Consider the following 25,528-nt stretch of genomic DNA (forward strand, 5'->3'; position numbering starts at 1 on the left):
CCTCACCCCTCCAACCGTAACAAGGACAGAACGCCCCTGGTGCTCACCTTCCACCCTACCAACCTTCGCATAAACCAAATCATCTGCCGACATTTCCGCCACCTCCAAACAGACCCCAACACCAGGGATATATTTCCCTCCCCACCCCTTTCCGCCTTCCGCAAAGACCGTTCCCTCCGTGACTACCTGGTCAGGTCCACGCCCCCATACAACCCACCCTCCCATCCTGGCACTTTCCCCTGCCACCGCAGAAACTGTAAAACCTGCGCCCACACCTCCTCCCTCACCTCTATCCAAGGCCCTAAAGGAGCCTTCCACATCCATCAAAGTTTTACTTGCACATCCACTAATATCATTTATTGTATCCGTTGCTCCCGATGTGGTCTCCTCTACATTGGGGAGACTGGGCGCCTCCTAGCAGAGCACTTTAGGGAACATCTCCGAGACACCCGCACCAATCAACCACACCGCCCGTGGTCCAACATTTCAACTCCCCCTCCCACTCTGCCGAGGACATGGAGGTCCTGGGCCTCCTTCACCATCGCTCCCTCACCACCAGACGCCTGGAGGAAGAACGCCTCATCTTCCACCTCTGAACATTTCAACCCCAGGGCATCAATGTGGACTTCAACAGTTTCCTCATTTCCCCTTCCCCCACCTCACCCTAGTTCTAAACTTGCAGCTCAGCATTGTCCCCATGACTTGTCCGGACTTGTCCTACCTGCTTATCTGCTTTTCCACCTATCCACTCCACCCTCTCCTCCCTGACCTTCATCCCTTCCCCCACTCACCCATTGTACTCTATGCTACTTTCTCCCCACCCCCATCCTCCTCTAGCTTATCGCTCCAGGCTCACTGCCTTTATTCCTGATGAAGGGCTTTTGCCCGAAACGTTGATTTCGAAGCTCTTTGGATGCTGCCTGAACTGCTGTGCTTTTCCAGCACCACTAATCCAGAATCAAGGGGTTGAATGGCCTACTTCTGCTTTTATCTCCTATGTTTCTATATTTAGCCCATCAAAATGATAAATTGTTGACTGATTTGTATAGTTTTTAGCAGCTGCTGCAATCATCAAATATTGAAACAATGAAATTTCACCACCAGCGTCAGCAAGTTATGCAATAAAACCAGAATTTTAAAGGTATTGCTGTCTGAAGGCTACTTTTAGAGTCTTAAATGTTGGAGCTTTTGGTTCCTATTCAAAAATAGGAAGCATGGTTCTAGTTAGGAAAGTTGAATAATGTTATTCTTCTAAACCTCTGACAACCTTCCCTTCACATATATTTTTGAGTCTAAGATCAGTCTAACTGAACACTTATTAAACACTGTCTGAATTCCACTGTTTAATCAAGTATACCGTATGACTGATTGACCTGAAACTTGATGTTGCAAAGTTCTAGTGTGGACATTATGTAGGATTACGCTAATCACCTAATTGTTTACATGGCTGTTCATCAGACTTAAACAGAAATCAATAATGCCATGTCTTTGAGAAACCTGTTTACACAATTTTACTGCTCCACAAAGTCTATTTAAATTAGTCTAAATTGCACATACTGAAGTAGTTCTTAAATTGTTATTTTGTCTGTTAATGTATATTCATTCTTAGAAATTCTCAAAGCATTTACTCAACCAAATGAATTACCTTTGTTTGTATAGCCTTTATTATGTAGACAAATGTCACAGTTAGTTTTCGCATAGCAAGCTTTCAACAATCAGTGGCTCAGTGATTAGCACTGCTGCCTCACAGCACCAAGGACCCAGGTTCAATTCCTGCTATGTGGAGTTTGCACATTCTCCCCGTGGGTTTCCTCCAGGTGCTCTGGTTTTCTCCCACAATCCAAAGATGTGCAGGTCAGATGAATTGGCCATGCTAAATTGCCCATTGTGTTAGATGCATTAGTCAGGAGTAAACATAGGGTAGGGGAATGGGACTGGGCGGGTTACTCTTCAAAGGGTTGGTATAGACTTGTTGGGCCGAAGGGCCTGTTTCCATACTGTAGGGAATCTAATCTAATCAATCATTTTGCCATGTGCTGTGGGTGGGATGGAGACATCAGCGTCTTCTCGAAAACAATAAAACCAAAGAACTGCGGATGCTCGGAATCAGAACTGGTTCTGAAGAAGGGTCACTGGACCCGAAACATTAACCCTATTTTGGAAATAATTCCCAGAGGCCCAAGTGGAAAATGAGGTGATGTCCTTCTAGCTTGTGCTGAACTTTTCTGGAGCACTGTGGCAAGCCTGAGACAGAGATGTTGGCCAGTGAGCATGGTGGTGTGTTGAAGTGGCAGACAACTGGAAGCTCAACTGCAGACCTAATTAGGGGTTCTACAAAGCAGTGACCCAGCCTACACTTTGTTTCCCCAATGTAGAGGACATCACATTGTGAGTGGCAAATGAAGTAGACAAGATTGAGTGAATTGCAGCTAAAGCGCTGTTTCACCTGAAAGGTTTGATTGGGTCCTTGGATACTAAGGAGGGAGGAAGTAAATGAACAGAGTTTACACCTTCTGCAGTTGCAGGGTAAGGTGCCATGGGGAACCTTCATTTTCTGCTTTAGAGCTTGACAGTCTTCTGCTCACAATATCTAATTCAACAACATGAGCTTCTCCCATGTACTTTGCCCAAACCACACACTCCGGGCTTTGTTATCACGTTGTTTGCTATTACACACAGTCAAAAAGTGTTGTGCTGGAAAAGCACAGCCGGTTAGGCAGCATCCAAGTAGCAGGAGAATCGATGTTTCAAGCATAAGCGCTTCATCAGGAATTAGGGAGGGGTGCCCCAAGGGGGCTGAGAGATAAATGGCAGGAGAGTGAGGCTGAGGTAAAGGTAACGCGGCACGCGATGGCTTGATGAAGCTGGGGAGTGATAGTGATAGGTTGGAGTGGAGAGTGGGAGGGGATATGTAGGAAGGAAAATAGACAGATAGGAAAGTTGGCAGTGCCGAGTTGGAGGGTTGGATCTGGGATAAGGTGGGGGGAGGGGTGATGAGGAAACTAGCGAAATCGACATTGATCCCATGTTGTTGGAGGGTCTCAAGGCAAAAGATGAAGTGTTCTTCCAGATGTCGGGTGGCTAGAATTCTTCCACTTTGGTATCTCTAGCGTTGGCCTAGCCAAAGTCCTGTACAGCTTCTACACGACCTCCCATTTCTTATAATCTGTACTATGACTGATAAAGGCAAGCATCCCATAAGCCTTCTTAACTGCCCTATTAACTTGCCTTCAGGGATCTGTGGATAAGCATCCCAAATCCCTCTGTTCTCCTGAGCTTCCTAATGTCTTGCCATTCATTGAGTACTCCCTTGTCTTGTTACTTCTTCCAAAGTGCATCATTTCGGACTTTTCTTCTTTTAAAAATAGCCCTGGACATTGAATTTTTGGTCTTCTGCATCCATTTGGATCTGTTCAGCTCTGCTCATTCAGTAAACGCACTTTGACCCTCACCATCTTTCCACTCACTCATCCTTCCCTTTTGTCAACAGCATTAAAAACATCATTTTCCAGTTCTCTTCAGTTCTGAATAAGTTAATAGAAAACATTAACTCTGTTTTTTTTAAATCTACCAATAATACGACCTGCTGAGTGTCTCTAACATTTTGTTTTTATTCATTAACTAGTAGTTTAGCTACACATGAACTATTGTAAATGATTATCCCAGTAGTCATAATCTCTCATGAAATTTATTTTATCAATTTAAGTTAGAAATTTGCGGTGGTAATGATCTAGTGCTAGTATTACTGGACTGTTAATCCAGACACCCAAGTAATGTTCTAGGAACCCAGGTTCGAATTCAGCCATGAGCTGAAAATGTGTTGCTGGAAAAGCGCAGCAGGTCAGACAGCATCCAAGGAACAGGAGAATCGACGTTTCGGGCATGAGCCCTTCTTCATGATTCCTGAAGAAGGGCTCATGCCCGAAACGTTGATTCTCCTGCTCCTTGGATGCTGCCTGACCTGCTGCACTTTTCCAGCAACACATTTTCAGCTCTGATCTCCAGCATCTGCAGTCCTCACTTTCTCCTCAAATTCAGCCATGGCAGATGCTGGAATTTTAACTCAATATTAAAAATCAAGAATTAGGACAATGATCATGAAACCATTTCGGAAAATCCCATCTGGTTCAGATGGGTTCACGAATGCCTTTTACATGGCCTGGCCTACATGTGACTCCAGACCCACAATAATGTGGTTGACTCTTAACTGTCCTCTGGGATGGGTAAAAAATGCTGGTCTAGCCAGCAACACCTTCATCTTGTGAATGAATAAAAAAAATTTACTTGCATTCTATATTGGATATATGATTTTATTTGATAGATAAATGAGAAGTGTATTGATTCATTGACGTTGGAATGTACAGTAAATAGAGGTTTCTGGTGCTAATTTAATGAAAGCCCCGAGCATTAATCTCCATCCAGAATACTAAAAGCATTTTCAGTTATTTTCAAATGATTGCATGATGTTTAATTATATCCTTATGCCTCTATTCAAAATCTCTTGGTCAAAGGCTGAATTAAATCCTATCAGGATTGATTTCCTGTCAAACTGATGCATTAATAAGGCCATTAGGGAAAGTGGAACATTGTGAACAACCAGATTAAATGATCACTCAATTTACATTTATGAACTCAACTGGCACTCCCTGCTTAAAAATCAACTATTATTGGCACGCTTGGCGTATATTCCAAAATCTACTTTGATCTGTTTATAACTGTGCTTTCCTACCTACTATTAAAAGCAGTCAATAATAATTAGGAATTTGATGACCTATTCACTCTTGCACATTACTTCAGATATAATCGTAGTTGATAGGATGACCTTGAAACCAAGAGGAGAAAACCCGTTAATCAGATCAGAAGCCTCCAATGATCTGCATAAAATGTTAATTTACAGAGTTAAAAAAAGACAGAAACCAATATTATTCTGCAATTAAAGTTTCAATATAGTCGTCAACAGTATTTATACATGTTCTACATAGTCACCACCAATGTTGTTAGCAAGCATACTTTTATTACAGAGTTATTCCCTGGAAATGTTGGCATTCTAATCGCAACCATCCTGCCAACTTGAAATCTTTCTTGCAGTGAATTATCCTTTATAAATATTTCCTATGAATCCTTTTATAGTTCAGAAATTGAAGAATTCAAACAGAATCAAATACAACTCGGCATGGTGGCACAGTGGTTAGCACTGCTGCCTCACATCGCCAGAGACCCGGGTTCAAATCCCGCCTCGGGTAACTATCTGTGTGGCGTTTGCACATTCTCCCCGTGTCTGCATGGGCTTCCTCCGGGTGCTCCAGTTTCCTCCCACAGTCTAAAGGTGTGCAGGTTAGGTAAATTGGCAATGCTAAATTGCCCGTAGTGTTAGGTGAAGGGGTAAACGTAGGGTGATGGGTCTGGGTGGGTTGCTCTTCGGAGGGTCGGTGTGGACTTGTTGGGCCGAAGGGCCTGTTTCCACACTGTAAGTAATCTAATCTAAAACTCAGTCTAAGATGGAATTGATGTATGTGTAGGGAAATACATAAAGTGAAGTCAACAAGGTTGTAGGCACAAGTTGTCACATGGTACTATGATCTAGAAGTAAATAATAGACACTGGCTCAAAGAAAGGGAAGATTAGGGAATTTAGTATTCCTGGCTTCATGGTATTCAGGAGAACTAAGGAAAAAAAGAAAAAACATGAGGTTGGATAGTGGCATTATTGCTGTATCATTAATCCAGAAACTCAACTCATGTTAGGGTGACCTAGGTTAGCACTCCACCAGGGCAGATGGTGGAATTTGAATTCTCAATGAATAAAGAATCTGTACTTATGAATTTACTGATGTTCACGAAATCATTGTCAGTTGGTGGAAAAACCATCTGGCTCATTAATGCCCTTCAGTAATTCCAGAGCATCAGCAATTACCCTCTAAAATTACCTAGCAAGCCACTCCGTTTTATTAATCACTACATCTCAACAAAGAAATGAAGCTGGTTGACCACCGGCATCAACCTGGGCATCAGAAATGACATTAGCAAGAACAGCCCTTTCAATCCTGCAATGTCCTCCTTTTACTAACTTCTGCGGGCTAGTGCCAAACTTGGGAGAGTGATCTCTCAGATTAGTCAAGCAACAGCCTGACATAGTAGTACTCATGGAATCATACCTTACAATGTCCCAGATGTCACCATCACCATGGATATGACCTGTCCTACTGACAGGATAGACCAAGTAGAGGTGATTGCACAGTAGTAAACAGTAATCCTAGAAATTCTCAGCATTGACCTTGGACCCTATGAAGTCTAATGGCTTTAGATTAAACATGGGCAAGGAAACGTCTTGCTAATTACTAGGTATTGAGCTTCCTCAGCTGATCAATCAGTAAACCTCCATGTTGAATACCTTGAGGAAACACTGAGGGTGGCAAGGGCTCAAAATGTACTCTAGGTGGGGGATTTCCATAAATTCCACCAAGAATGGTTTGGCAGCTGCACGACTGATCGAGCTGGTCAGGTCCTAAAGGACATAATTGTTAGATGAAGTCTGTGGCAGGTGGTAAGGGAACCTCCAAGTCACCTCACCATCCTGACTTGGAAATATATCACTGTCGCTGGCTCAAAATCCTGGAATTCTCTCCCTGAGGGCCTACCTCCAGCATGTGGACTGCAGTGATTCAAGAAGGCAACTCATCACCACCACCTCAAGGCAATAAGGGATAGGTAATACATATTACACTGTCCACGTCTCACGAATGAATAAAAAGAAACTGCTTTTACACTGTAAGTCATCTGTATAAGTATACCCACATTGCTGGTCGGAAGGGAGTTTCAGGTGTTTGATGGAGAAATGGCTATGTGATTCCAGGTCAGGATGATATGCAACTTGTTTGGGAACTATGCATTTGCTGACCTTCTTCCAGTTGTAGAGGTATCAGGTTTGAGAGGGGCTGTCTAAGAAGTCTTGGTACATTTTCCATTTTCCAGTGTATCTTGAAAATGGGTGAATAATAGAATGATATAGAATGGAAGATGATAATCGGTTTAATAGACAATCCAAAAGAAACATAGAACATGGGGCAAGAGTTGGACATTCGGACCTTTGTGCGGGCTCTGACATTTAATATGGTCATGGCTGATCATCCACCTCTGTATTCTGTTCCTGCTTTCTCCCCATACAGCTTTGAATATTTTAGCCTTATATCTAACTTCTAACTGAAAACATTCCATGTTTTATCCTCAACTGCTTTCTGTGGCAGAGAATTCCACAGGCTGACCATTCTCTGGGTGACAGCTTGGTGAGACCATACCTGGAGAATTGTACGCAGTTTCTCTGTCAGAGAAAGCGGTATTTCTCTTCAGATAGACTCATAGCGTCGTACAGCATCGAAACAGACCGTTTGGTCCAACTGTTCCGCACAGACTAGATATCCCAATCTGATCTATTCCCATTTGGCAGCATTTGGCCTATATCCCTCTTTAACCCTTCATATTCATGTACCCATTCCAATGCCTTTTATATATTGTAATTGTAGCTGCCTCCATCACTTCCTTTGGCAGCTTGTTCCATCCATGCACCATCCTCTGCATGAAAAGATTACACTTCAGGTGCTTTTTAAATCTTTCCCCTCTCACCTTAAACTTAAGCCCTCTAGTTTTAGACTCCCCTACCCTAGGAAAAAGACCTTGGCTATTAACCCTGACTGTGCCCCTCATGATTTTATAAACCTCTACAAGGTCACCCTTCAGCCTCTGACGCTGCAGGGATAAAAACCCCACCTTACTCAGCGTTTCCCTATCACTCAATCGGTCTCGGCCCGGCAACATACTTGTAAGTTTTTCTGCACCCTCTAAAGTTTTAACAACATTTCTCTGGGCGGCACGGTGGCACAGTGGTTAGCACTGCTGCCTCACAGCGCCAGAGATCCTGGTTCAATTCTTGCCTCAGGTGATTGACTGTGTGGAGTTTGCACATTCTCCCCGTGTCTGTGTGGGTTTCCTCCCACAGTCCAAAGATGTGCAGGTCAGGTGAATTGCCCGTAGTGTTAGGTAAAGGGGTATGGGTGGGTTGCGCTTCGGCGGGTTGGTGTGGACTAGTTGGGCCGAAGGGCCTGTTTCCACACTGTAAATAACCTGTAAGTAACCTAATCCTATCATCAGCAGCAGGCAAAGGCCCTGGGATCGTAGTATAAAGGGCAAAGAGTGGGATGAACTCCTGACATAAATACAGAGAGCTTTCTTGATCAAAATGGTTTGAACCAAATGAGGAAATAGGCAATGTTATTACTAGTTCTGGAGAATGAAGTGAGGCAAACTGATATACAGCAAACTTTTTAATTAACTGGCACCACTGGGACCAGGAGTCTAGCGGTTGATGAAATATTCTGGCTGATCAAGAGGTCCACATAATCAATGTAAAAACACATGCTAAGTACATTCTGTTCTGATTTAATGTGATAGTTCTGTTCTCTGCAATCTTGCGTTATATGAAAATCACATAATAGCTGTGCCATTTAAACTAATGGGGTCAGAATATAGCCAATACCAGTAAGGAAAGTTCACGTTCTACAAATAATGGTCTAAATTTTTGAATTGCATTAAAGCCAATTCACGTTGGAGAAATGCATTAAACCAGAACCAACTATAATATAAACAATGCAGGGGGTGTACACATTACTGTTGTACTTCCTTTGCAACATAAATCACTTAAATAATAATTTAGATAAAACTAACCAGGAGAGAGCCTTCTCATTTGCATCCTTAACTGACATCTCAGAGATCATGATAATACAGTAAACTTCCAGTATTTCAGGGCGTAAGTCTTGCCAGTTTATCAAGAGTGCCGGTTCATAAGGTGGCAGTTAAAACAAAGTTTGCTGTATTTCAATGGACGAACATTTGAGGAATAATGATTATAATATCAGTTCAGAACAATTACGGAGAAAGATCAGGAGCAATCAAGTTTAAAAGTATTTGACTGGAAAAAGGTTAACTTTACTGAGTTGAAAAGGAATTTGGTCCAACAGAATTGGATTCAAAAATTGAGGGGCACAACACTAACTAAATGATGGGAGGTCTTCAAAGAATAGGCACGTTCCATTGGGATGGAAAGTGAAAGGGCATTTAAACTAGAGCCCCTTAGATGACTAAAGATGTAGATCTGAATATGAGCTGTTGCCAGAGGCAGGATAGAAATGTGTCGGAAATGAGAATGAAAACTGGTACCAGCTGACCAGTCAGTTTCCTGTCAACATGGGCTGCATATAGGGGATAGAATGAAACTCCAAGAGCAAATGTAGTGTGGGGATGAAAGGGCCTTATAATTAGGTGTACAGCGCAGAGTGGACTGACCCATCATTTCTTCAACTATCTTGGACCATTTCAGAGCCTTGGATTGCCACTGATGATATGCAGGGAGGGACCTCCTGCCTTGACACCATGCTCCAAGGACACATCTGCCAGTGACAAGACTTGCTCCTGCTGAAAGAGCTTCCACCATTCCGATATACTGCTCTCCTCGCTGAAGTTCCCACCTTATTCATCTAAACGCCAGTGAACACAGTCTTAACCATCAGTCCTGCCATCCCTGGAATCAATCTAGTATATCTTTGTTGTACTCCCTGAGATAAGGAAACTAAAATCACAAACAATTCTCTTGGTGTGGTTTCAGCAAAGGTTTACCCAGTCAGATTGGAGAAAGTGAGGACTGCAGATGCTGGAGATCAGAGTCAAAACGTGTGGTGCTGGAAAGGCACAGCAGGTCAGGCAGCATCTGAGGAACAGGAGAGTCGACGGTCCGAGCATAAACTCTTCATCAGGAACATTCACTGTGCTTTTCCAGCCCTACACATTTTGACCCAGTCAGGTTATAGAGTCCTCTACCTCAGAAAGTGGTTCAAGACAAAACATTGAATGTTTTCAGTAAGGTGTTAAATCTAATTCTTAGGGCTAGGGGGATCAAAGGGTGTCTGGAGAAAGCAGGAACAAGATACTCAGTTGGATGATAAGACATGATCATATTAAGTGGTGGAACAGGCTTGAAAGGCTGAATGACCCCAATTTTCTACGTTTCTATTAGATTATCTATCAAAGAACCAGCAAAGGCACAATGCACTGATTATCATTCTTTTATTCTATAGCATTCTATGAATCACCCACAAATTGTCAATCCTACTCAACTCATTTCACAGGTCCTACACAATTGAAACTAACTCATGATTTCTATATGTATCCGTTGTAAAATTGCTTACAATAGTTTTTTTGTAATTTACTATAATTTCTATACTTTAGGAGTTATTTTTTAGAATCATCGTATTGTTGCTATGGAGTTCATGTGTACTTATTCCATCCCAACTTGACAAGCTGCTCCGCATCTTCCTAAAATCTTACAAATTTAGTGATAATTAATGACAATATTTTTGGTTTGCAGCTCCAGCAGATAAATATTCACATTTTTCAAGAGAATGAAATGTACAGGGGATGCTGCCAGTAAAGCTTGTACATTTCACTGTTCTTTAACCTCCCCCCCCCCCTCCCTTAACTGATAAAATTACAGCCTTGTATTTCATATCAACCATTTCGTATTGTTTTATGACTAGGTCTGTGAAAGCAAAATAATGATAACAAATGTGGTAACGCTGCAGAGTAATTGTGTCATGTGATAAAGTAATTGAGAATGGGATGTAGTTCTGAAAGTTCAGAGAAAAATAAAAAGCCTGTGCAATAATAGGAATGAATTGATATATTGTAAACCAGTAATAATGTTGACTTATGTTTATTACATTGAAATATGAAACCAATACTCCCTAAAATCTGTTAGAACATGAATTGGCCTGAGCACTGTACTAAGCTTTGAAATGCTTCAGCGTTGTGTTAATTATTGTGATTGGGAGTTTGGTGTGCCAATTTCCAATTTTTGTTGCTGAATAAACACTAGAAACTACAATTGCACCTGCCATGGGTTGCCAAAAGTCTGTTTTTGATGCTGGGCAACAGGTTATTTTGAGCATAGCAGATGAGAACATGGAGTATTCCATTTGACCCCATGAATCTGCTGTGTTGTTCAGTTGAATGATGGGAATGTAGCATGACCTTTTTATAAAATGGTTCATGCAACTTGCAGGTATCAATGTGTTAATAATTCACACCTCTCCACATCATGTAAAGCTTAAAACAGCTACATAATGTCAATTATATCAATAATAGCATATGTCTGATGTTCATCAATTTGGATGCAAATACTTTGGCCTAAGTTTTTGTTTCCAATTTCTTGAGATGGAGTAATTTTGGCCTCTGGTAATGAGAGTTTTCAAAGGAGTTTGGATGCCCGAGGGAAGAGTTCAAGAGTAGCAACAAAGGCTGCAACCTGTGAAAATGAACTTTGAGAAGGCCCATCATAATAATCAATGACTGCAATGCAGCTGTTAAAACTGCAATAAAATAAATATCCCATCAACCTTTTATCTGTCACAACTCTTCATCACCCATAGGCTGTCCATTTCCTAATCATGACTTCACACCCTCATGACCACACGTTCACTACATAAAGCCATACAGCCATTAGAATTAGGAACAAGACTATTCCATTCAGCCCATCAAGTTATCCCCCAATCATTAGTATCATAATTGATCTGCCATTCCTCATGGCCACTTTCCTGCCTTTTCCTTATATCCCTTGATTCTCCTATGGATCAAGAATCTATCTATCTCAGTAGATAGTACATTTAGTGAGCTGCTCTCACTGCAAGTAAGGGCTACCCAAGCAGAAAAGCATTGGGTGACTACCAGGAAGACTTAAGCATGGGCAGGTAGTGTAGGAACCTCCTGTGGCTATCCCCTTTTTTTCAAACAGATATACCATTTGAATACTGTTGGGGGGGATGATCTCTCAGGAGAAAGCAGCACCAGCCAAGTGTCTGGTACCACAATTGCTCTGCTGCACAGCAGGAGAGGAAAAATGCTAGGAAGCTTCAGTGATAGGGGACTCAGTTATAAGGACAACTAATGCATGTTCTTTCACAGCAAACAGGACCGTCAAATAGTATGTTGCCTCCCTGTTGCCAGGGTTGGGGATGTCTCAAAGTAGCTGCAAGGCATTCCAAAGGGGGTGGCTGATTCACCAGCAGTGGTGGATGCCAGCAACATGGGTAAAAACAGGAATTTACAAAGTTAGGCAGCAGATTAAAGAGGAAGACTACTGAAGTGGTAATCTCCGGATTAATTCCAGTGCCATGTGTTACTAAGTATAGGAATAGGAAGATAAGTTAGATGAATGTGTGGCTAAAGGGATAGTGTCGGAGGGAGGACTTTAGATTTTTGGATAATTGGAACAGTTTCTTGGGTAGGGGGAACCTGTAGAAGCTGGACATTTGCATTTGAACCAGAATGGGTCCAATGTCCTTGTTCGGAAGTTTCCTCATGTCCTTGGGGAGGTTTAAAACTGATGGGACACATAATAGATGTAAAGTTGAAGGTCCAAGGTGTAGAAGGAATGCAAGGACACTTCATTAAGTGGAGAAGATATGAACAGGGTAAGGCTGAGGGACTCTGGAAAGCTAAACTATCTATTTTAATGCAAAGAGCTTAACTGGCAAGACGAATGAGCTTAGAGCATTGATAGCATGTGGGAAAATGCTATTATTGCAATCACTGAGACATGGTACGTGGTTGAAGGAAGGACATGTCTGGCAGCTCAGCATTTAAAGATGTAGTAGTTTTAGATGCAGTATGGGGGAAGTAAGAGGAATGGAGGCATTGCATTATTGATCAAAGAAACCAAAACTGCAGTAATGAGGGAGGACATCCTAGAAGGATCTTCATCTGGGTAGAGCTTAGTAATAGTGTGTTGGTTGACATTGACATGGCCTATTTCTGTGACCGTATGGCTTAAATATAAACAAAGACTCTCCCCACAGCTCTTTGTGGCAAGGTGTTCCAAAAGCTGTCAATGCTCTGAGAGAATACATTTCTCTTCATCTCAGTCTTACATTGATGCCCTTTTATTCTGAGACTATGCCTTCTGGTCCTAGATTCTCCCATGAAGGGAAACATCCTCTCAGACTTTACACTATCAAGCTGCTGAAGAATCCTATATCACCTTGCATTCTTTTAAACATCAGTGAGTAGACTTCCATCCTATTTAAGCTTCATTTATAAGACAATCCCTCCATACCAGGCGTAACCCTAGTGAATTGTCTCCAATGAATTGAAACCTTCCTTTCAATAAGGGCACCAAAACGGGTTGCAGTACTCCAAGTGTGGTCTCATCAGCACCTTGTACAACTACATAAGACTTCCCTACTCTTATACCCCAACCCCTTTGAAATATGGGCCAACATTCCATTTGCCTTCCTGATTGCTTGCTGCATCTATGTGCTAGTTTTCTGTGTTTCAAGCGCAAGTATCCCCAAGTCAATGGACAATAGGTGCAGGAGTAGGCCATTCTGCCCTTCGAGCCTGCACCACCATTCATTATGATCATGGCTGATCATCCTCAATCAGTATCCTGTTCCTGCCTTATCTCCATAACCCTTGATTCCACTATCCTTGAGAGCTCTATCCAACTCTTTCTTAAAGTCCCTTCGTGTTAATATTCTGTTCTTTGGTTCTCCCTTCCAAAATGAACAATGTTGCATTTTCCCTTCTCATACTTCATTTGCTAACTTCTTATCCACTTATTTACCCTATCAATATCTCTTGAAACTGCTTGTATCCCTACACAACTTCCCTTTCTACCTATTTTTATGTCATTTGTGAAGTTGGCTATAGTACATTCCCTTCATTTCTCCAAGTCATTAATATATATTATAAACAGTTGTCTCGATACTGATCTCTGTGGAACCCCATTGGTCTCAGATCACCATTCTGAAAACAAACCCCTTTATACCAGTCTCTGTTTCATGCCCATGAATCAGTTCTCTATCCATGCCATTATAGTACCTCCAACAGATTGCATTCTTAACCTTTTGTGAGGTACTTTGTTGCACACTTTCTGAAAGTCCAAATAATATATATCTACTGGTTCCCCTTTATCCACTCTGGTTGACACCTTGCAAAGAAAGAAAGAACAAAGAAAATTTACAGCCCAGGAACAGGCTGTTTGGCCCTCCAAACCTGTGCCGATCCAAATCCACTGTCTAAATCTATTTTGCACGTGTATCCCCCTTAAACTTTTCTCCTCTCACTTTGAACGTGTGACCTCTTGTTATCGAATCCCTCACCCTGGGAAAAAGCTTACCTCTATCCACCCTGTCTATGCCCTTCATGATTTTGTAGACTTCAATCAGGTCCCCCCTCAATCTCCTTTTTTTCTAATGAAAACAATCCTAACCTACTCAACCTCTCTTCATAGCTAGCACCTTCCATACCAGGCAACATCCTCGCAAACCTTCTCTGCACCCTCTCCAAAGCGTCCACATCCTTTTGGTAATGTGGTGACCAGAACTGTACACAGTGCTCTAAATGCGGCCGAACCAAAGTCTTGTACAATTTTAACATGACCTGCCAGCTCTTATACTCAATACCTGTCCAATGAAGGCAAGCAGACCATATGTCTGGAAAGCTCTAAAAAATTAGTCGGACACAATTTCTCTTCCATGAAGCCATTATTGACTCTTTGATTGGATTATGCTTTCCGAATTTTCTGCTATTGCTTCCTTAATAGTTGATTCAGATGCTTTTCCAACAAAGGGTGATGGTTAATCAGCCTATAGTTACCTGCTGTTTGCTTCCCCCTGTTTTTGAGTAAGGGTAGCACATTGGCAATTTTCCAATCCTCTGGTACTTCTACAGAATCCAGTGATTTTTGGAAAATTATAACTAATGCACCCACTATCTCTGCAGCTATCTGTTAGTTTGTTGGGATGCAAGCCATCAAGGGAATTTATCTGCCTTTAGACGTGTTAGTTTGTTATGCCATCCTATGCTCCTGCACTCATCTTCCATGCCAGCCCCCCCAAATGTCCCCTACGGCAATCTAGGTTCCTCTAGATGCCTCCATTGTCCTTCATAGCCCCTGTACCAAAGCATCCCCCACTAAATTTTGGGCTTAAGTACACCATGCCAACTCACCAAGTATCCATTCTGGGCAGACCTCAACAATCATGTTGCGATGAATACAATTAGATTTTAGTGTTTATTGATGTATTCAGTACTATAAAAAAAGACGTTTAATTGATTTTTTAAAAAAACCATTGCCCATTCTTCTTTCAACTATTTTAGTTGTTATAAAATCAAGTCTCTGCTTTCACAACACCACTTGAATGACCTTAGTTGCACGTAGGACTGACAATCAGAATGGGAACTGATAAGCACCCCACGATGAAATTGAAAGATTGTGAAATCAGAAGTCCAGTACAGAGCCTATAATGATAGCCCTTAGGCTTATATCCACAGGCAAAACTCTGCAGTTTTTCAAACCATCAAAGACAAGGCAATTTAAATGCTTTAACAGTTCCTGCAGTTCTGAAGATGGGTTAATGTAGTATAGAAAATGTTGACTGTTTCTTTTTCCACAGGTGTTGCCATACCTGCTGCATTTCTCCAGACCTTTGATTGTATTTCAGATCACATTCATCTGTAATAATTTGCTTTTGTGACTTTCCCTTGACAGTTCCAATGAGTTTATCCACTTTTTCATGTCCTCTTTGGCAATCCTTATTGCTACTTGACCTCTCCTAAAGGGCACACCACCTCTTCTAAAGGTGTTCCCTGCACCCATCTGCAAGATTACACAATTTCTGCAAAAAACTCCAGCAGCCTTTAATCTTCTCCTATAAGGTATAAAGCCAACAAGTCATGCTTTTGACATTCCACTCGTGAAAATTAGATTTGTTTGAAGGCAGCTGCACTGTAACACCTGCAGGTGCTTTTGTGAACACAGATGAATGACTGCCATCAGCACCCAATGAAAATGGTGGGTGGTAGCCATGGGAGTGGGACTTCCAGTGCTGTTTTGGCTACCTAGTCCCTCATTATGAAGATTCAGCTCTTTGGTTAGCAAATAGTTCTCTAAGTTAACAAGACCAGCTTAGTTTAATCAGCCAAAATTGGGGACACAATAGTGTGGTGGTAATGTCACTGGGCAAAAGTGAGGACTGCAGATGCTGGAAACTGCAGTAATGTCACTGGACTAGTAATCCAGTGATTAAGCTAAGTTCCATAGACACAGGTTCAAATCTTACCATGGCAGTAGGTGAAATTTAAATTTGTTTTGTGAAGTCTGGAAATGAAACTCTCAGTAGTTATGATGAAGCTCTCATCAGTTGTTGATTATTGTAAAAACTAAAAGTTACTAATGTCTTTCAGAGAGGTAAATCCTTACCCAATGTCTCTTATGTGACTCCATTCACATGGTTGATTCTCAACCGCCATCGTGATTGTTGAGCAAGCTGCTTAGTTCAAGGCAGTTAGGAATTGGTATAAATTTTGCTCTGTCAGCCAAACCCACATTGCATAAATAAACAAATGAAAAATAACATTGGCTCAGATTTATATTTGGTCAATTCTAAGCACAGATATATGTATCTGATAGCTGTATATTTTTATGTTTTTGTGTGGGTTTTAATATAAAGGCCTAAAACGTTTTGAGATTGCTTATAACATTTCTTTTCCAACTAAGCTTCTCAGGGCTATGGCAACAAAGATGTTGCAACTTGCAGAAACCTTGTGCTTTGAGGAAATAAGTAGCCATGGAATCCAAGAGACTTTGCTGTTGGCTCAAGTAGCTGCATTAGTGAAAGAACTTGGCTATATTGCAGAAATCTTCAATGTAAGTAATCTTGCTTTTAAGTTGTTTTGTCTATTTTAATTAATTAATGGGTGCCACTTGCAAGGTCAGCATTCATCTGCTCCCAGGAGGACCAGTTCCACAGCAGATGGCCTCCTTCTTTAAAGATTGCAATTTCCCCTCCCACGTGATTGATGATGCCCTCCAACATATCCCAAACCTCCATCCTCAAACTCCACCCCTCCAACTGCAACAAGCTCAGAACCCCTCCTGATCCTCTCCTTCCACCCCACCATCCTGCGTATACATCGCATCACGCTCTGCCATTTCCGCCACCTACAAACTGAATCCTTCACCAGAGATATATTTCTCTCCCCTCCCCTATCAGATTTCTGTAAATATAATTACCTCCGCGACTCCCTCATCAGGTCCATTGACCCCCCCCTGTCTGACATGGTATCGTTCAAACCTTTATCCCACAACATTTGACTGGGTTTTGGATTACTAGTCCAATGACTTTACCGTTACTTCACTGCCTTCCCCATATTCTTGAAAGTTTACCTCAATAAGAGGGAAAATGTCAGAAAAAATTGAACAGCAGGTGAAGGAAGCCAATGAGACTTTACTTCATTGCTACTCAGCAGTTTTCATGCAAATTGTATTCTCCACTAACAGAAGGTTGCCATCATGCCAAAACGTCACAGCCAAAAATGAGTTTCAGTGTGCGAATCAAGTAGAAGCCTACATCTGCCAACGACTGGTAGACTTTATCAAACAATGTGTCCCTTTGATTTGTCTGCAGCAGGTAGTGTGACAACTATTCTAAGCAGACACGCTTGCAAAATTCAGAACATAGTGTCCAACATTAGATTAGTTCTTCTATTGGAGAACATGTAGTATACTAATTGTGTTAAAAATCACACCAGAATCTATTTTAAAGTAATCAGCCAGCCTCCGTCTGATTCATTTGGACTTTGTAGAAGATATTTATTCACAAATAGGTCCTGTTCTTTGCAGGCAAATAAAATAACACCACGTAAGGTCATACAGGTATGCAGCACGAAACAGACTCTTCGGTTCAACTCGTCTATGCTGATCCGATATCCAAAATTAATCCAGTCTCCATTTGCCAGCATTTGGCCCATATCCCTCCAAATCATTCCTATGCATATACCCATCCAAATGCCTTTTAAATGTTGTAATTTACCAGCCTCCACCACTTCCTCTGGCAGCTCATTTCATACATGAACCCTCTGTGTGAAAATGTTGCCCCTTAGATACCTTTTAAATTTTTCTCCTCTCACCTTAAACCTGTGCCCTCTAGTTTTGGGCTCCCCTATTCCATGGAAAATACCTTGCTTATTTATCCTATCCATGCCCCTCATGATTTTATAAATCTCAATAAGGTTACCCCTCAGCCTCCGAACTCCAGGGAAAACAGCCCCAGTTTATTCCCTCTAATTCAAACCCTTCTACCCTGGCAACATTCTTGTAAATCTTTTCTGAACCCTTTCAAGTTTCACAACATCCTTGTAGCAGGGAGACCAGAATTGCACACAGTATTCCAACAGTGGCCTAACCAATGTCCTGTACAACCGCAACATGACCTCCCAACTCCAATGTTCAATGCTCTGACCAATAAAGGCAAGCATACCAAATGCTTTCTTCACTATCCTGTCTATTTGCAACTCCAGTTTCAAGGAACCATAAACCTCCACTGCAAGGCCTCTTTGTTCAGCACCTCTGGTGTGCTGAACATTCTCCCGAACCTTACCATTAAGTGTTTGTTTTACCAGTATAAAGTTAGTTTGTTTGCATTTCAGTACAATTTCATGTCTCTTTTCAGCAAAATTTAAATTGAATTAAATTTATTGAATTTATTGTCACATGTACCGAGGCACTGTGAAAAGCTTTGCCTTACGAGCAATACGGACAGATCACAGAGTTAAGTAGCATAGATAGTAAATAATAGCTAAACAGCAGCAAAAACAAAAATACAGGTTCAGGCGAATGTTAAGAGTTTGTGAGTCCATTCAGTATTCTAACAACAGTAGGGTAGAAACTGTTTCGAAATCGGCTGGTGCGTGTGTTCGGGCTTCTGTACCTTCTCCCCGATGGTAGAGGTTGCATAAAAACATTGCCAGGGTGGGATGGATCTTTGAGAATGCTGGCGGCCTTTCCCTGACAGTGGGCCTGGTAGATGGGTTCTATAGATGGGAGGTTGGCCTTTGTGATTGTCCGGGCCGAGGTCACCACTCTCTGTAACCGTCTCCGATCTTGAATGTTACAGTTGCCATTACCAGGTAGTGATACATCCAGACAGAATGCTCTTGATGGCGCACATATAAAATTTGGCAAGGGTATTCGCTGTCATGCCAAATCTCTTCAGCTGCCTGAGGAAGAGGAGATGTTGTTGAGCCTTTGTAATGACAATGACAACCTGACAATGTTTTTCTACAACCTCTACCATCAGGAAGAAGGTACAGAAGCTTGAACATACACACACACCAGCCGGTTTCGAAACAGTTTCTACCTTACTGTTGTTAGAAGACTAAATGGACTCTCAAACTCTTAACATTCGCCTGTACATGTGATTTTGTTTTTGCCTTTGTTTACTTATTATTTACTTATCTATGCTACTTAACTATGTGATCTGCCTGTATTGCTCGCAAGATAAAGCTTTTCACTTTGCCTCGGTACACATGACAATAAATTCAATTCAATCCCTGCCTCTCATAAAGAGATTAGTTAAGGTCTGAAATTCACTGCCTGAGATTGTGATGGAGGGGGCTTCAATCAAAGCGTTCAAAAGAAAGTTGTTTTTTATCTGAAAAGGAAGAATATACAAGGTGAATATACAAGATAGTGCACATATAATAGAGCCAAAAGTGTCTTGCTGTGCTGTAACAATTCCGTGATTTAAGATTAGATGTAGTGCAGCCCCTCATAACAAAAAGCATAGTGGATCCCACTTAATAACAGGAGGGCTCCCACATCAGATTCCCAATAGTTTCAAAAGTCCCTTGCCAGTTAGGTTGAAGTGCGAAAGTTGGACATTGAACTCATGGTCTTTGGCAGAGGATATCATTTCACAGCCATGGTGTTACAACACAGAAGGAGACCATTCAGCCCATTTTGCCCATGTGACTTGTTAAATGAGCATCATATCTTAGTCCCAGTCTCCTGCTTTTCCCTCCCATAGCCTTTTTCATGACTTTTATCTAAATAATCATCCAGTGGCCTTCTGCATGCCTCAAATTTAACCTGCCTCCACCACATTTCTAGAGAGTACATTCATAGGCTAACTGCTTACTGTCTGAAAAAATGTTTCCTTGCATTTCCCTTTGCTTCTGTTGCACATCACTTCACATGTTCATGCTCTTGGTCTTGTTCTCTTTACAATTGGGAATAGTTTTTCCCTGTCTAGCCTGTTCATGATTTTGAAAACCTCTATCAGGTCTCCTGTTAAGCTACTTTCCTTCAAACAGAATGCTCTCAATTTCAATATATTCCCAGAGCTGAAGTTTCTCATTCCTGGAACAATTCACATCCTTCCTAAAATGTAGCACCCAGAACTGTACACACTAATCCAGATGAGGCCTCAGAAGTATCTTATACTTTGGCTCACTACTGAACCAATTGTTACTCAGTATCCATATCCCCACTGCAGTTTAATATTGACTCAGCCATGAAATGTGGGCCTGCCAAAGTCTCAAAGAATGCACAGAAGATCTTTTCAGATTTGTCAATGGCATTCCAGAGGATCCCTTACTCTGTGCGTAATTGAAGACTAAGCATTAGGGTGAAAGCGGTTCTGGAAGCGACACTCTATTGTCATCTCCAACCCACTTGATTACAATCCCCTAACCTCTACCTCTCCACCATCGTCACCCCCAACTACAACCTTTCGACCACTATCTCACAGTGCCCGTCTTGCCTTCACCGGTCTCTCATAGATCCTGGCCAATTGTGGATGCATTACCAATGTCTGCCACTCCCCTTACTTTAGGTGACAGCACTTAGAGCCTTGATTGCCCAGTCAGATTCTGGCAGTTCTCGAGTGACATTACTGCCTCATTGGACCTGAATTACAATAGTTACTTGATAGTGATTAAAAGTTTGACTTATAAGGAGAGGTTGGGTAGGCTGGGACTTTTTCCATGCAGCATAGAAGACTAAGGGATGAGCTTATAGAGGTTTATAAAATCATGAGAGGCATAGATAAGGTAGATAGCCAACAGCTTTTCCCCTTAATAGGGAAGTCTAAAACTATGGGGCATAGGTTTGAGCTAACAGGGGACTGATACAAAAGGCTCCAGAGTGGCAATTCCGTCCACACACAGATTGGTGAGTGTCTGGAATGGGCTGCCACAGATAGTAGTGGAAATGAGTGTACCATTTTGTTATTTAAGAAACATTTAGACAGGTACATAGATGGAATAGGTATGGAGGTATATGGGCTGAAAATGTGTTGCTAGAACAGCGCAGCAGGTCAGGCAGCATCCAGGGAACAGGAGAATCGACGTTTCGGGCATAAGCCTCCCATGGAGGTATATGGACCAAATGCAGGGAATTGGGAAAAATTTCATTGTGAAAACTGGGCAGCATAGATCGATTGTGCCAAGGGGTCTGTTTCCATGCTGTAGACCTATATGCTTAAAGGAGCACTTCAAACTGATGGGAATCACGACTATTTCTCTATTGGTGAGAGCCTCATTAGTCCAGTAGGACCTTAGCCGCTATTACTAATTAAATTGCTATTAGTAACTCCTGATTTGTTACCAGCCAGTTTCCCAGTACCTTTTGAGCCAGTTTTGGGTAGACTGGGATTCAGATTCGGATCTTTGACATTTTAACTTACTACCTGACCCAAACCACCTTTTTTTGAGGGGAAGTTTAAAATTCCTCCAATAATTTTAATAAACTAGTGTGTTAATGATGGTGGATAGTTGAGCAGATTGTCCAAAGTTTACCTAGGCAAGATTAAAATGGAAACAGCTGCCTAATTCTTGCCTGTGCTAAAATAACACTTAAAATCACTAAAGAATTTCATCCTAGACACTTAGATTTCCTTAGGTTTAAAAGGAGATTTCATAGAATTCTTAAAGTCTGGAAGCAGGCCATTTGGTCCATTGAGTCTACACTGACCCTCTGAACTGCATCCTCGCATCCCCCCCATTCCCATCCCTGTCATCCTGCATTTCCCATGGCTGATTCACCTAGACTGGAGTACCTGGAGGAAACCCACACAGACACAGGGAGAATGTGCAAACTCCACACGAATAGTTGTCCCAAGGCTGGAATCTAAGGTCCCTGATGCTAAGAGCAGCAGTGCTAACCACTGAGCCACTGTGCTGCCCATTTCATTTTTATGAGTTAGCAATAGAAATAATTGCAAATAATATTAACCCTGCGCTGATCTGTACTCCACCAGTTATAGATTGCATCCTGAATATACATTGAGTGTAATGCTGGAAAAGCACAGCAGGTCAGGCAGTATCTGAAGAGCAGGAAAGTCGACATTTCGGGCATAAGCCCTTCATCAGGAATTCCTAATGAAGAGCTTATGCCCGAAACATAGACTCTCCTGCTCCTTGGATGCTGCCTAATCTGCTGTGCTTTTCCATCGCCATACTTTTTTGACTCTGACTCTCCACCATCTGCAGTCCTCACTTTCTCCTGAATATACATTGAGGATGTTCTGGGTTGAATAGTTCACTGTTCCATTAAATGATGTCTTTATTTATTTGGTTTGCATAAGGAGCTAAGAAATATTCATTAACTGTTGAAGCTGTATGATTCATTATTAAAAATCTAACTTCTAGTATTAATTATCAGTTTGACTTAGCTAATTGTACTATTCATTTTGAATCAAAGTGGTGTTGATACAAACTCCATTATGCATTATCTAGTCTCTCTTCATATAACTCACCCACCATAACCCTTTTTCCGATACATCAATAATATCATTTGTGCTGCTTACTACTTTCATCCAAAATTGGAAAAAGAAGTTAATCAATTTTTCTTCCAGTTTCCATACTCTCACCTTCAAGTGGTCCTTCTCAGATTCTTTCCTTCCCTTCCATGACTTCACTGTTTCCATTTCTGAGGATAAGCTATCCACCAATACTGCAAACCCACCGACTCCCATGGTTACTTTGACTACAACTCCTCGTAACCTACCTCCTGCAAAGCTTCCATTCCATTTCCTAGTTCCTTTGTCTCCTCTGCGTCAGTTCCAATGATGCCACCTTCTAGCAAAGTGTTTCTGACATGTCCCTTTCTTTCTCAACTGAGGATTCTCACCACTCATTGTGGTTGACAGGGCCTTCAACCGTATCCAAGCCATCTCTTACCTTTCTGACCTCACTACTTCCCCTCCTTCCCGGGACAACAATAGAATTCCCCTTTTATTCAGTTTCTACCCCAGAAGATCAAAGGATCATCTTTCACAATTTCCTCCATGTTCAGCAGGATACCATCACCAAACATATGGTCTGCCTCCCTTCCACTATTGCATTCCACAGGGAATGTTACCCTTCGTAACACCCTGGCCCACTCTCCCATCAGTCCTCTCAGTTCTTCACTTGCCCTCGGCATCTTCGCATGCAATCACAGAAGCTGTAACATTTGCCCATTCAGTCACTTTCCAAAGCCCCATTCACATCTTCCAGGTGAAACATCATTTTACTTGTACTTCTTTCAGTTTAGAAGTCGAAAAGTGTGGAGTTGGAAAAGCACAGTAGGTCAGGCAGCATCCGAGGAGCAAGGGAGATGATGTTTTGGCCATAAGCACTTCATCAGGAAAGGAGGACAGGATACTGGCTTCTGTGGAATTATTCAGTGGTGATGAAAGAGAAGCATATGACTGAAGGAATTTGCTCGCAAATGTCGTTTTTTTGAGTTTGGGTAAGCATGATGATATTTGGGAAACTTGACTTGTTCAGTCCTGCCATCGAAGACTGGCCCAGCCTATGGAAAGAATGCTTTATTTTTTTCTTGGCAAATGACATCGGAGCAGATGAAAAGCAACGAGTAATTCTTCTGACAGTCTGTGGATCTGGAGCTATTTCAGTTATTCGGAGCCTAACTTTCCCTGAGGCACCAGATTCTAAACCCTTCCAAGAAATGATGGATTTAGTTAAGGCATCTTATGACCCCAAGCTTCCTCTCATTCTCTGGTGCTTTTGGTTTTATTCATCAATTCAAGAACCAGGGAAATCTGCATCAGGATTTTTGACAAGGCTGAGACGATTGGCAGAGCTATGTGACCATTAATGAGATGCTGAGAGACCATTTGGTATGTGGGATTAATAATGTAACCATGCAAAATTGGCCTTCAAAACAGGTGCTACAACTTGCTTGGTCATTGGAAAATGTGACAAGTTGAGCGTTTGAGTTGCAGAGTATTCTGATGGAAGTAGATACCCCCGCCAGTCCAACTGAGCTTGGGGAACACAACTTGAGTGAATGCAATTGCATAGTCTCACTAAGGACAAATCTTGAACAGAGGGCACAGCAAAACCTAAGAACAAAGCCAAGCCTTAGCCAAATGGTTAAAATGTTCTTCAGGATCCAGCCTGGCAATAGCTGCTGCCAATATGCAGTCTGGACAGCAAAAGAGTCACACTAGACCTAGATTAAGTAAGAGAACTCATAGCTGATATTCAGGAGAATTCACACCGTGGAAAGTCCACCCATGGCTGGTTTGGAATAGTTAAATTGCTTAGCAACATTCAAAATTAGAACCAATCGAAATAAACATCTGGTTAAATGGTCCCCCAGTTCTATTGGAGGTTGATACTGGCACGGCTATTTCAGTGATCACAGAGCCAGACTTTAACAAATTTGACTCTGGACTCCAACCCTTACGTTTGTACAAGTCCTCGGCTCGATTGAGAACCTGCACCTGGAAATCTTTACAGGTTAAGGCTTCAGCTTCAGCTCTGCTCTCTTATGTGAAGCACCTGGTTCAATTACCACCGATTGTAATAAACAGCTCAGGCCCAAGCTTGATGGGGCGAAATTGGTTGAGAAAGATTTACCTAGATCGGCTGAACATTTTTCAATTAGAGTGAAGTCCTGATTAAATACCTAGAGGTTTATTTCTGGATGGTCTAGGAACTATCAAAGGAGCCAAGGTCACCTTGCATATTGATCAAGAAGCAATTCCACAATTTTGCAAGGCCCGCTCAGTGCCAATTGCCTTATGGAAAAAATACAGGCAGAAATCAGAAAGCTGGAAAGAGAAGGAATTATCGAACCTGTCCAGTTTGCGGAATGAGCCACACCGGTTGTTCTGATTGTGAAGACTAACAGATTGGTTCGCCTTTGTGAGAATTTTGAGCTGTAAGCCGCATTTCACAGATGGACAAATACCCAATCCCTCACATTGAAGGTTTACATGCAAAGCTAGTAATGGGGGCTACTTGGGCTACAGAATCGACATCATTAGAAGGTAAAATGAGGGCGATCAAAGGTGCCACAGCTCCACATCCATATTGGAGCTTAGGTCTATTCTTGGGTCAGTGAATTATTACAGGAAGTTCATACATAACCTGGCCTCCATCCTGGCACCTTTGCATCAACTCTTAAAAAAGGGTCTGCCCTGAAAATGGTCACATAGCCAAGCCATAGCTTTCAGGGAAGTGAAGAAACAGCTATCATCCTCTATGGTCTTGGCACACTATGATCCCAAGTGAGATCTAGTATTGATGTGAAATGCCTCCCTGTAACGGCATTGGGATAGTATTAACTCAAATGTGGTCCAATGGAGAGAAACGGCTAATAGTGTATGCATTCTGAATTTTGTTGCAGA

General features: G+C 41.9%; 1 protein-coding gene across 4 annotated transcripts in view; it reads left to right on the plus strand.

Moving 5' to 3' along the window:
- The window catches only part of ccdc142 (coiled-coil domain containing 142), a 157,331-nt gene that overhangs the window by 109,980 nt on the left and 21,823 nt on the right, over positions 1-25,528 (plus strand). For 3 of the 4 annotated variants that reach the window (XM_043709356.2, XM_087991067.1, XM_087991089.1), the window contains one exon: positions 16,603-16,752. The exons of the other annotated variant lie outside the window; for it this stretch is intronic. In XM_043709356.2, coding sequence (XP_043565291.2) covers positions 16,603-16,752 — 150 coding nt within the window. The remainder of the gene's footprint in view (positions 1-16,602; positions 16,753-25,528) is intronic. 4 annotated transcript variants of the gene reach the window in all.

The sequence above is a fragment of the Chiloscyllium plagiosum genome, unplaced genomic scaffold (genome assembly GCF_037043375.1).
Source record: "Chiloscyllium plagiosum isolate Xiang-an unplaced genomic scaffold, Cpla_swu_hap1 HiC_scaffold_1, whole genome shotgun sequence".
In the NCBI taxonomy this organism is placed as follows: domain Eukaryota; kingdom Metazoa; phylum Chordata; class Chondrichthyes; order Orectolobiformes; family Hemiscylliidae; genus Chiloscyllium; species Chiloscyllium plagiosum.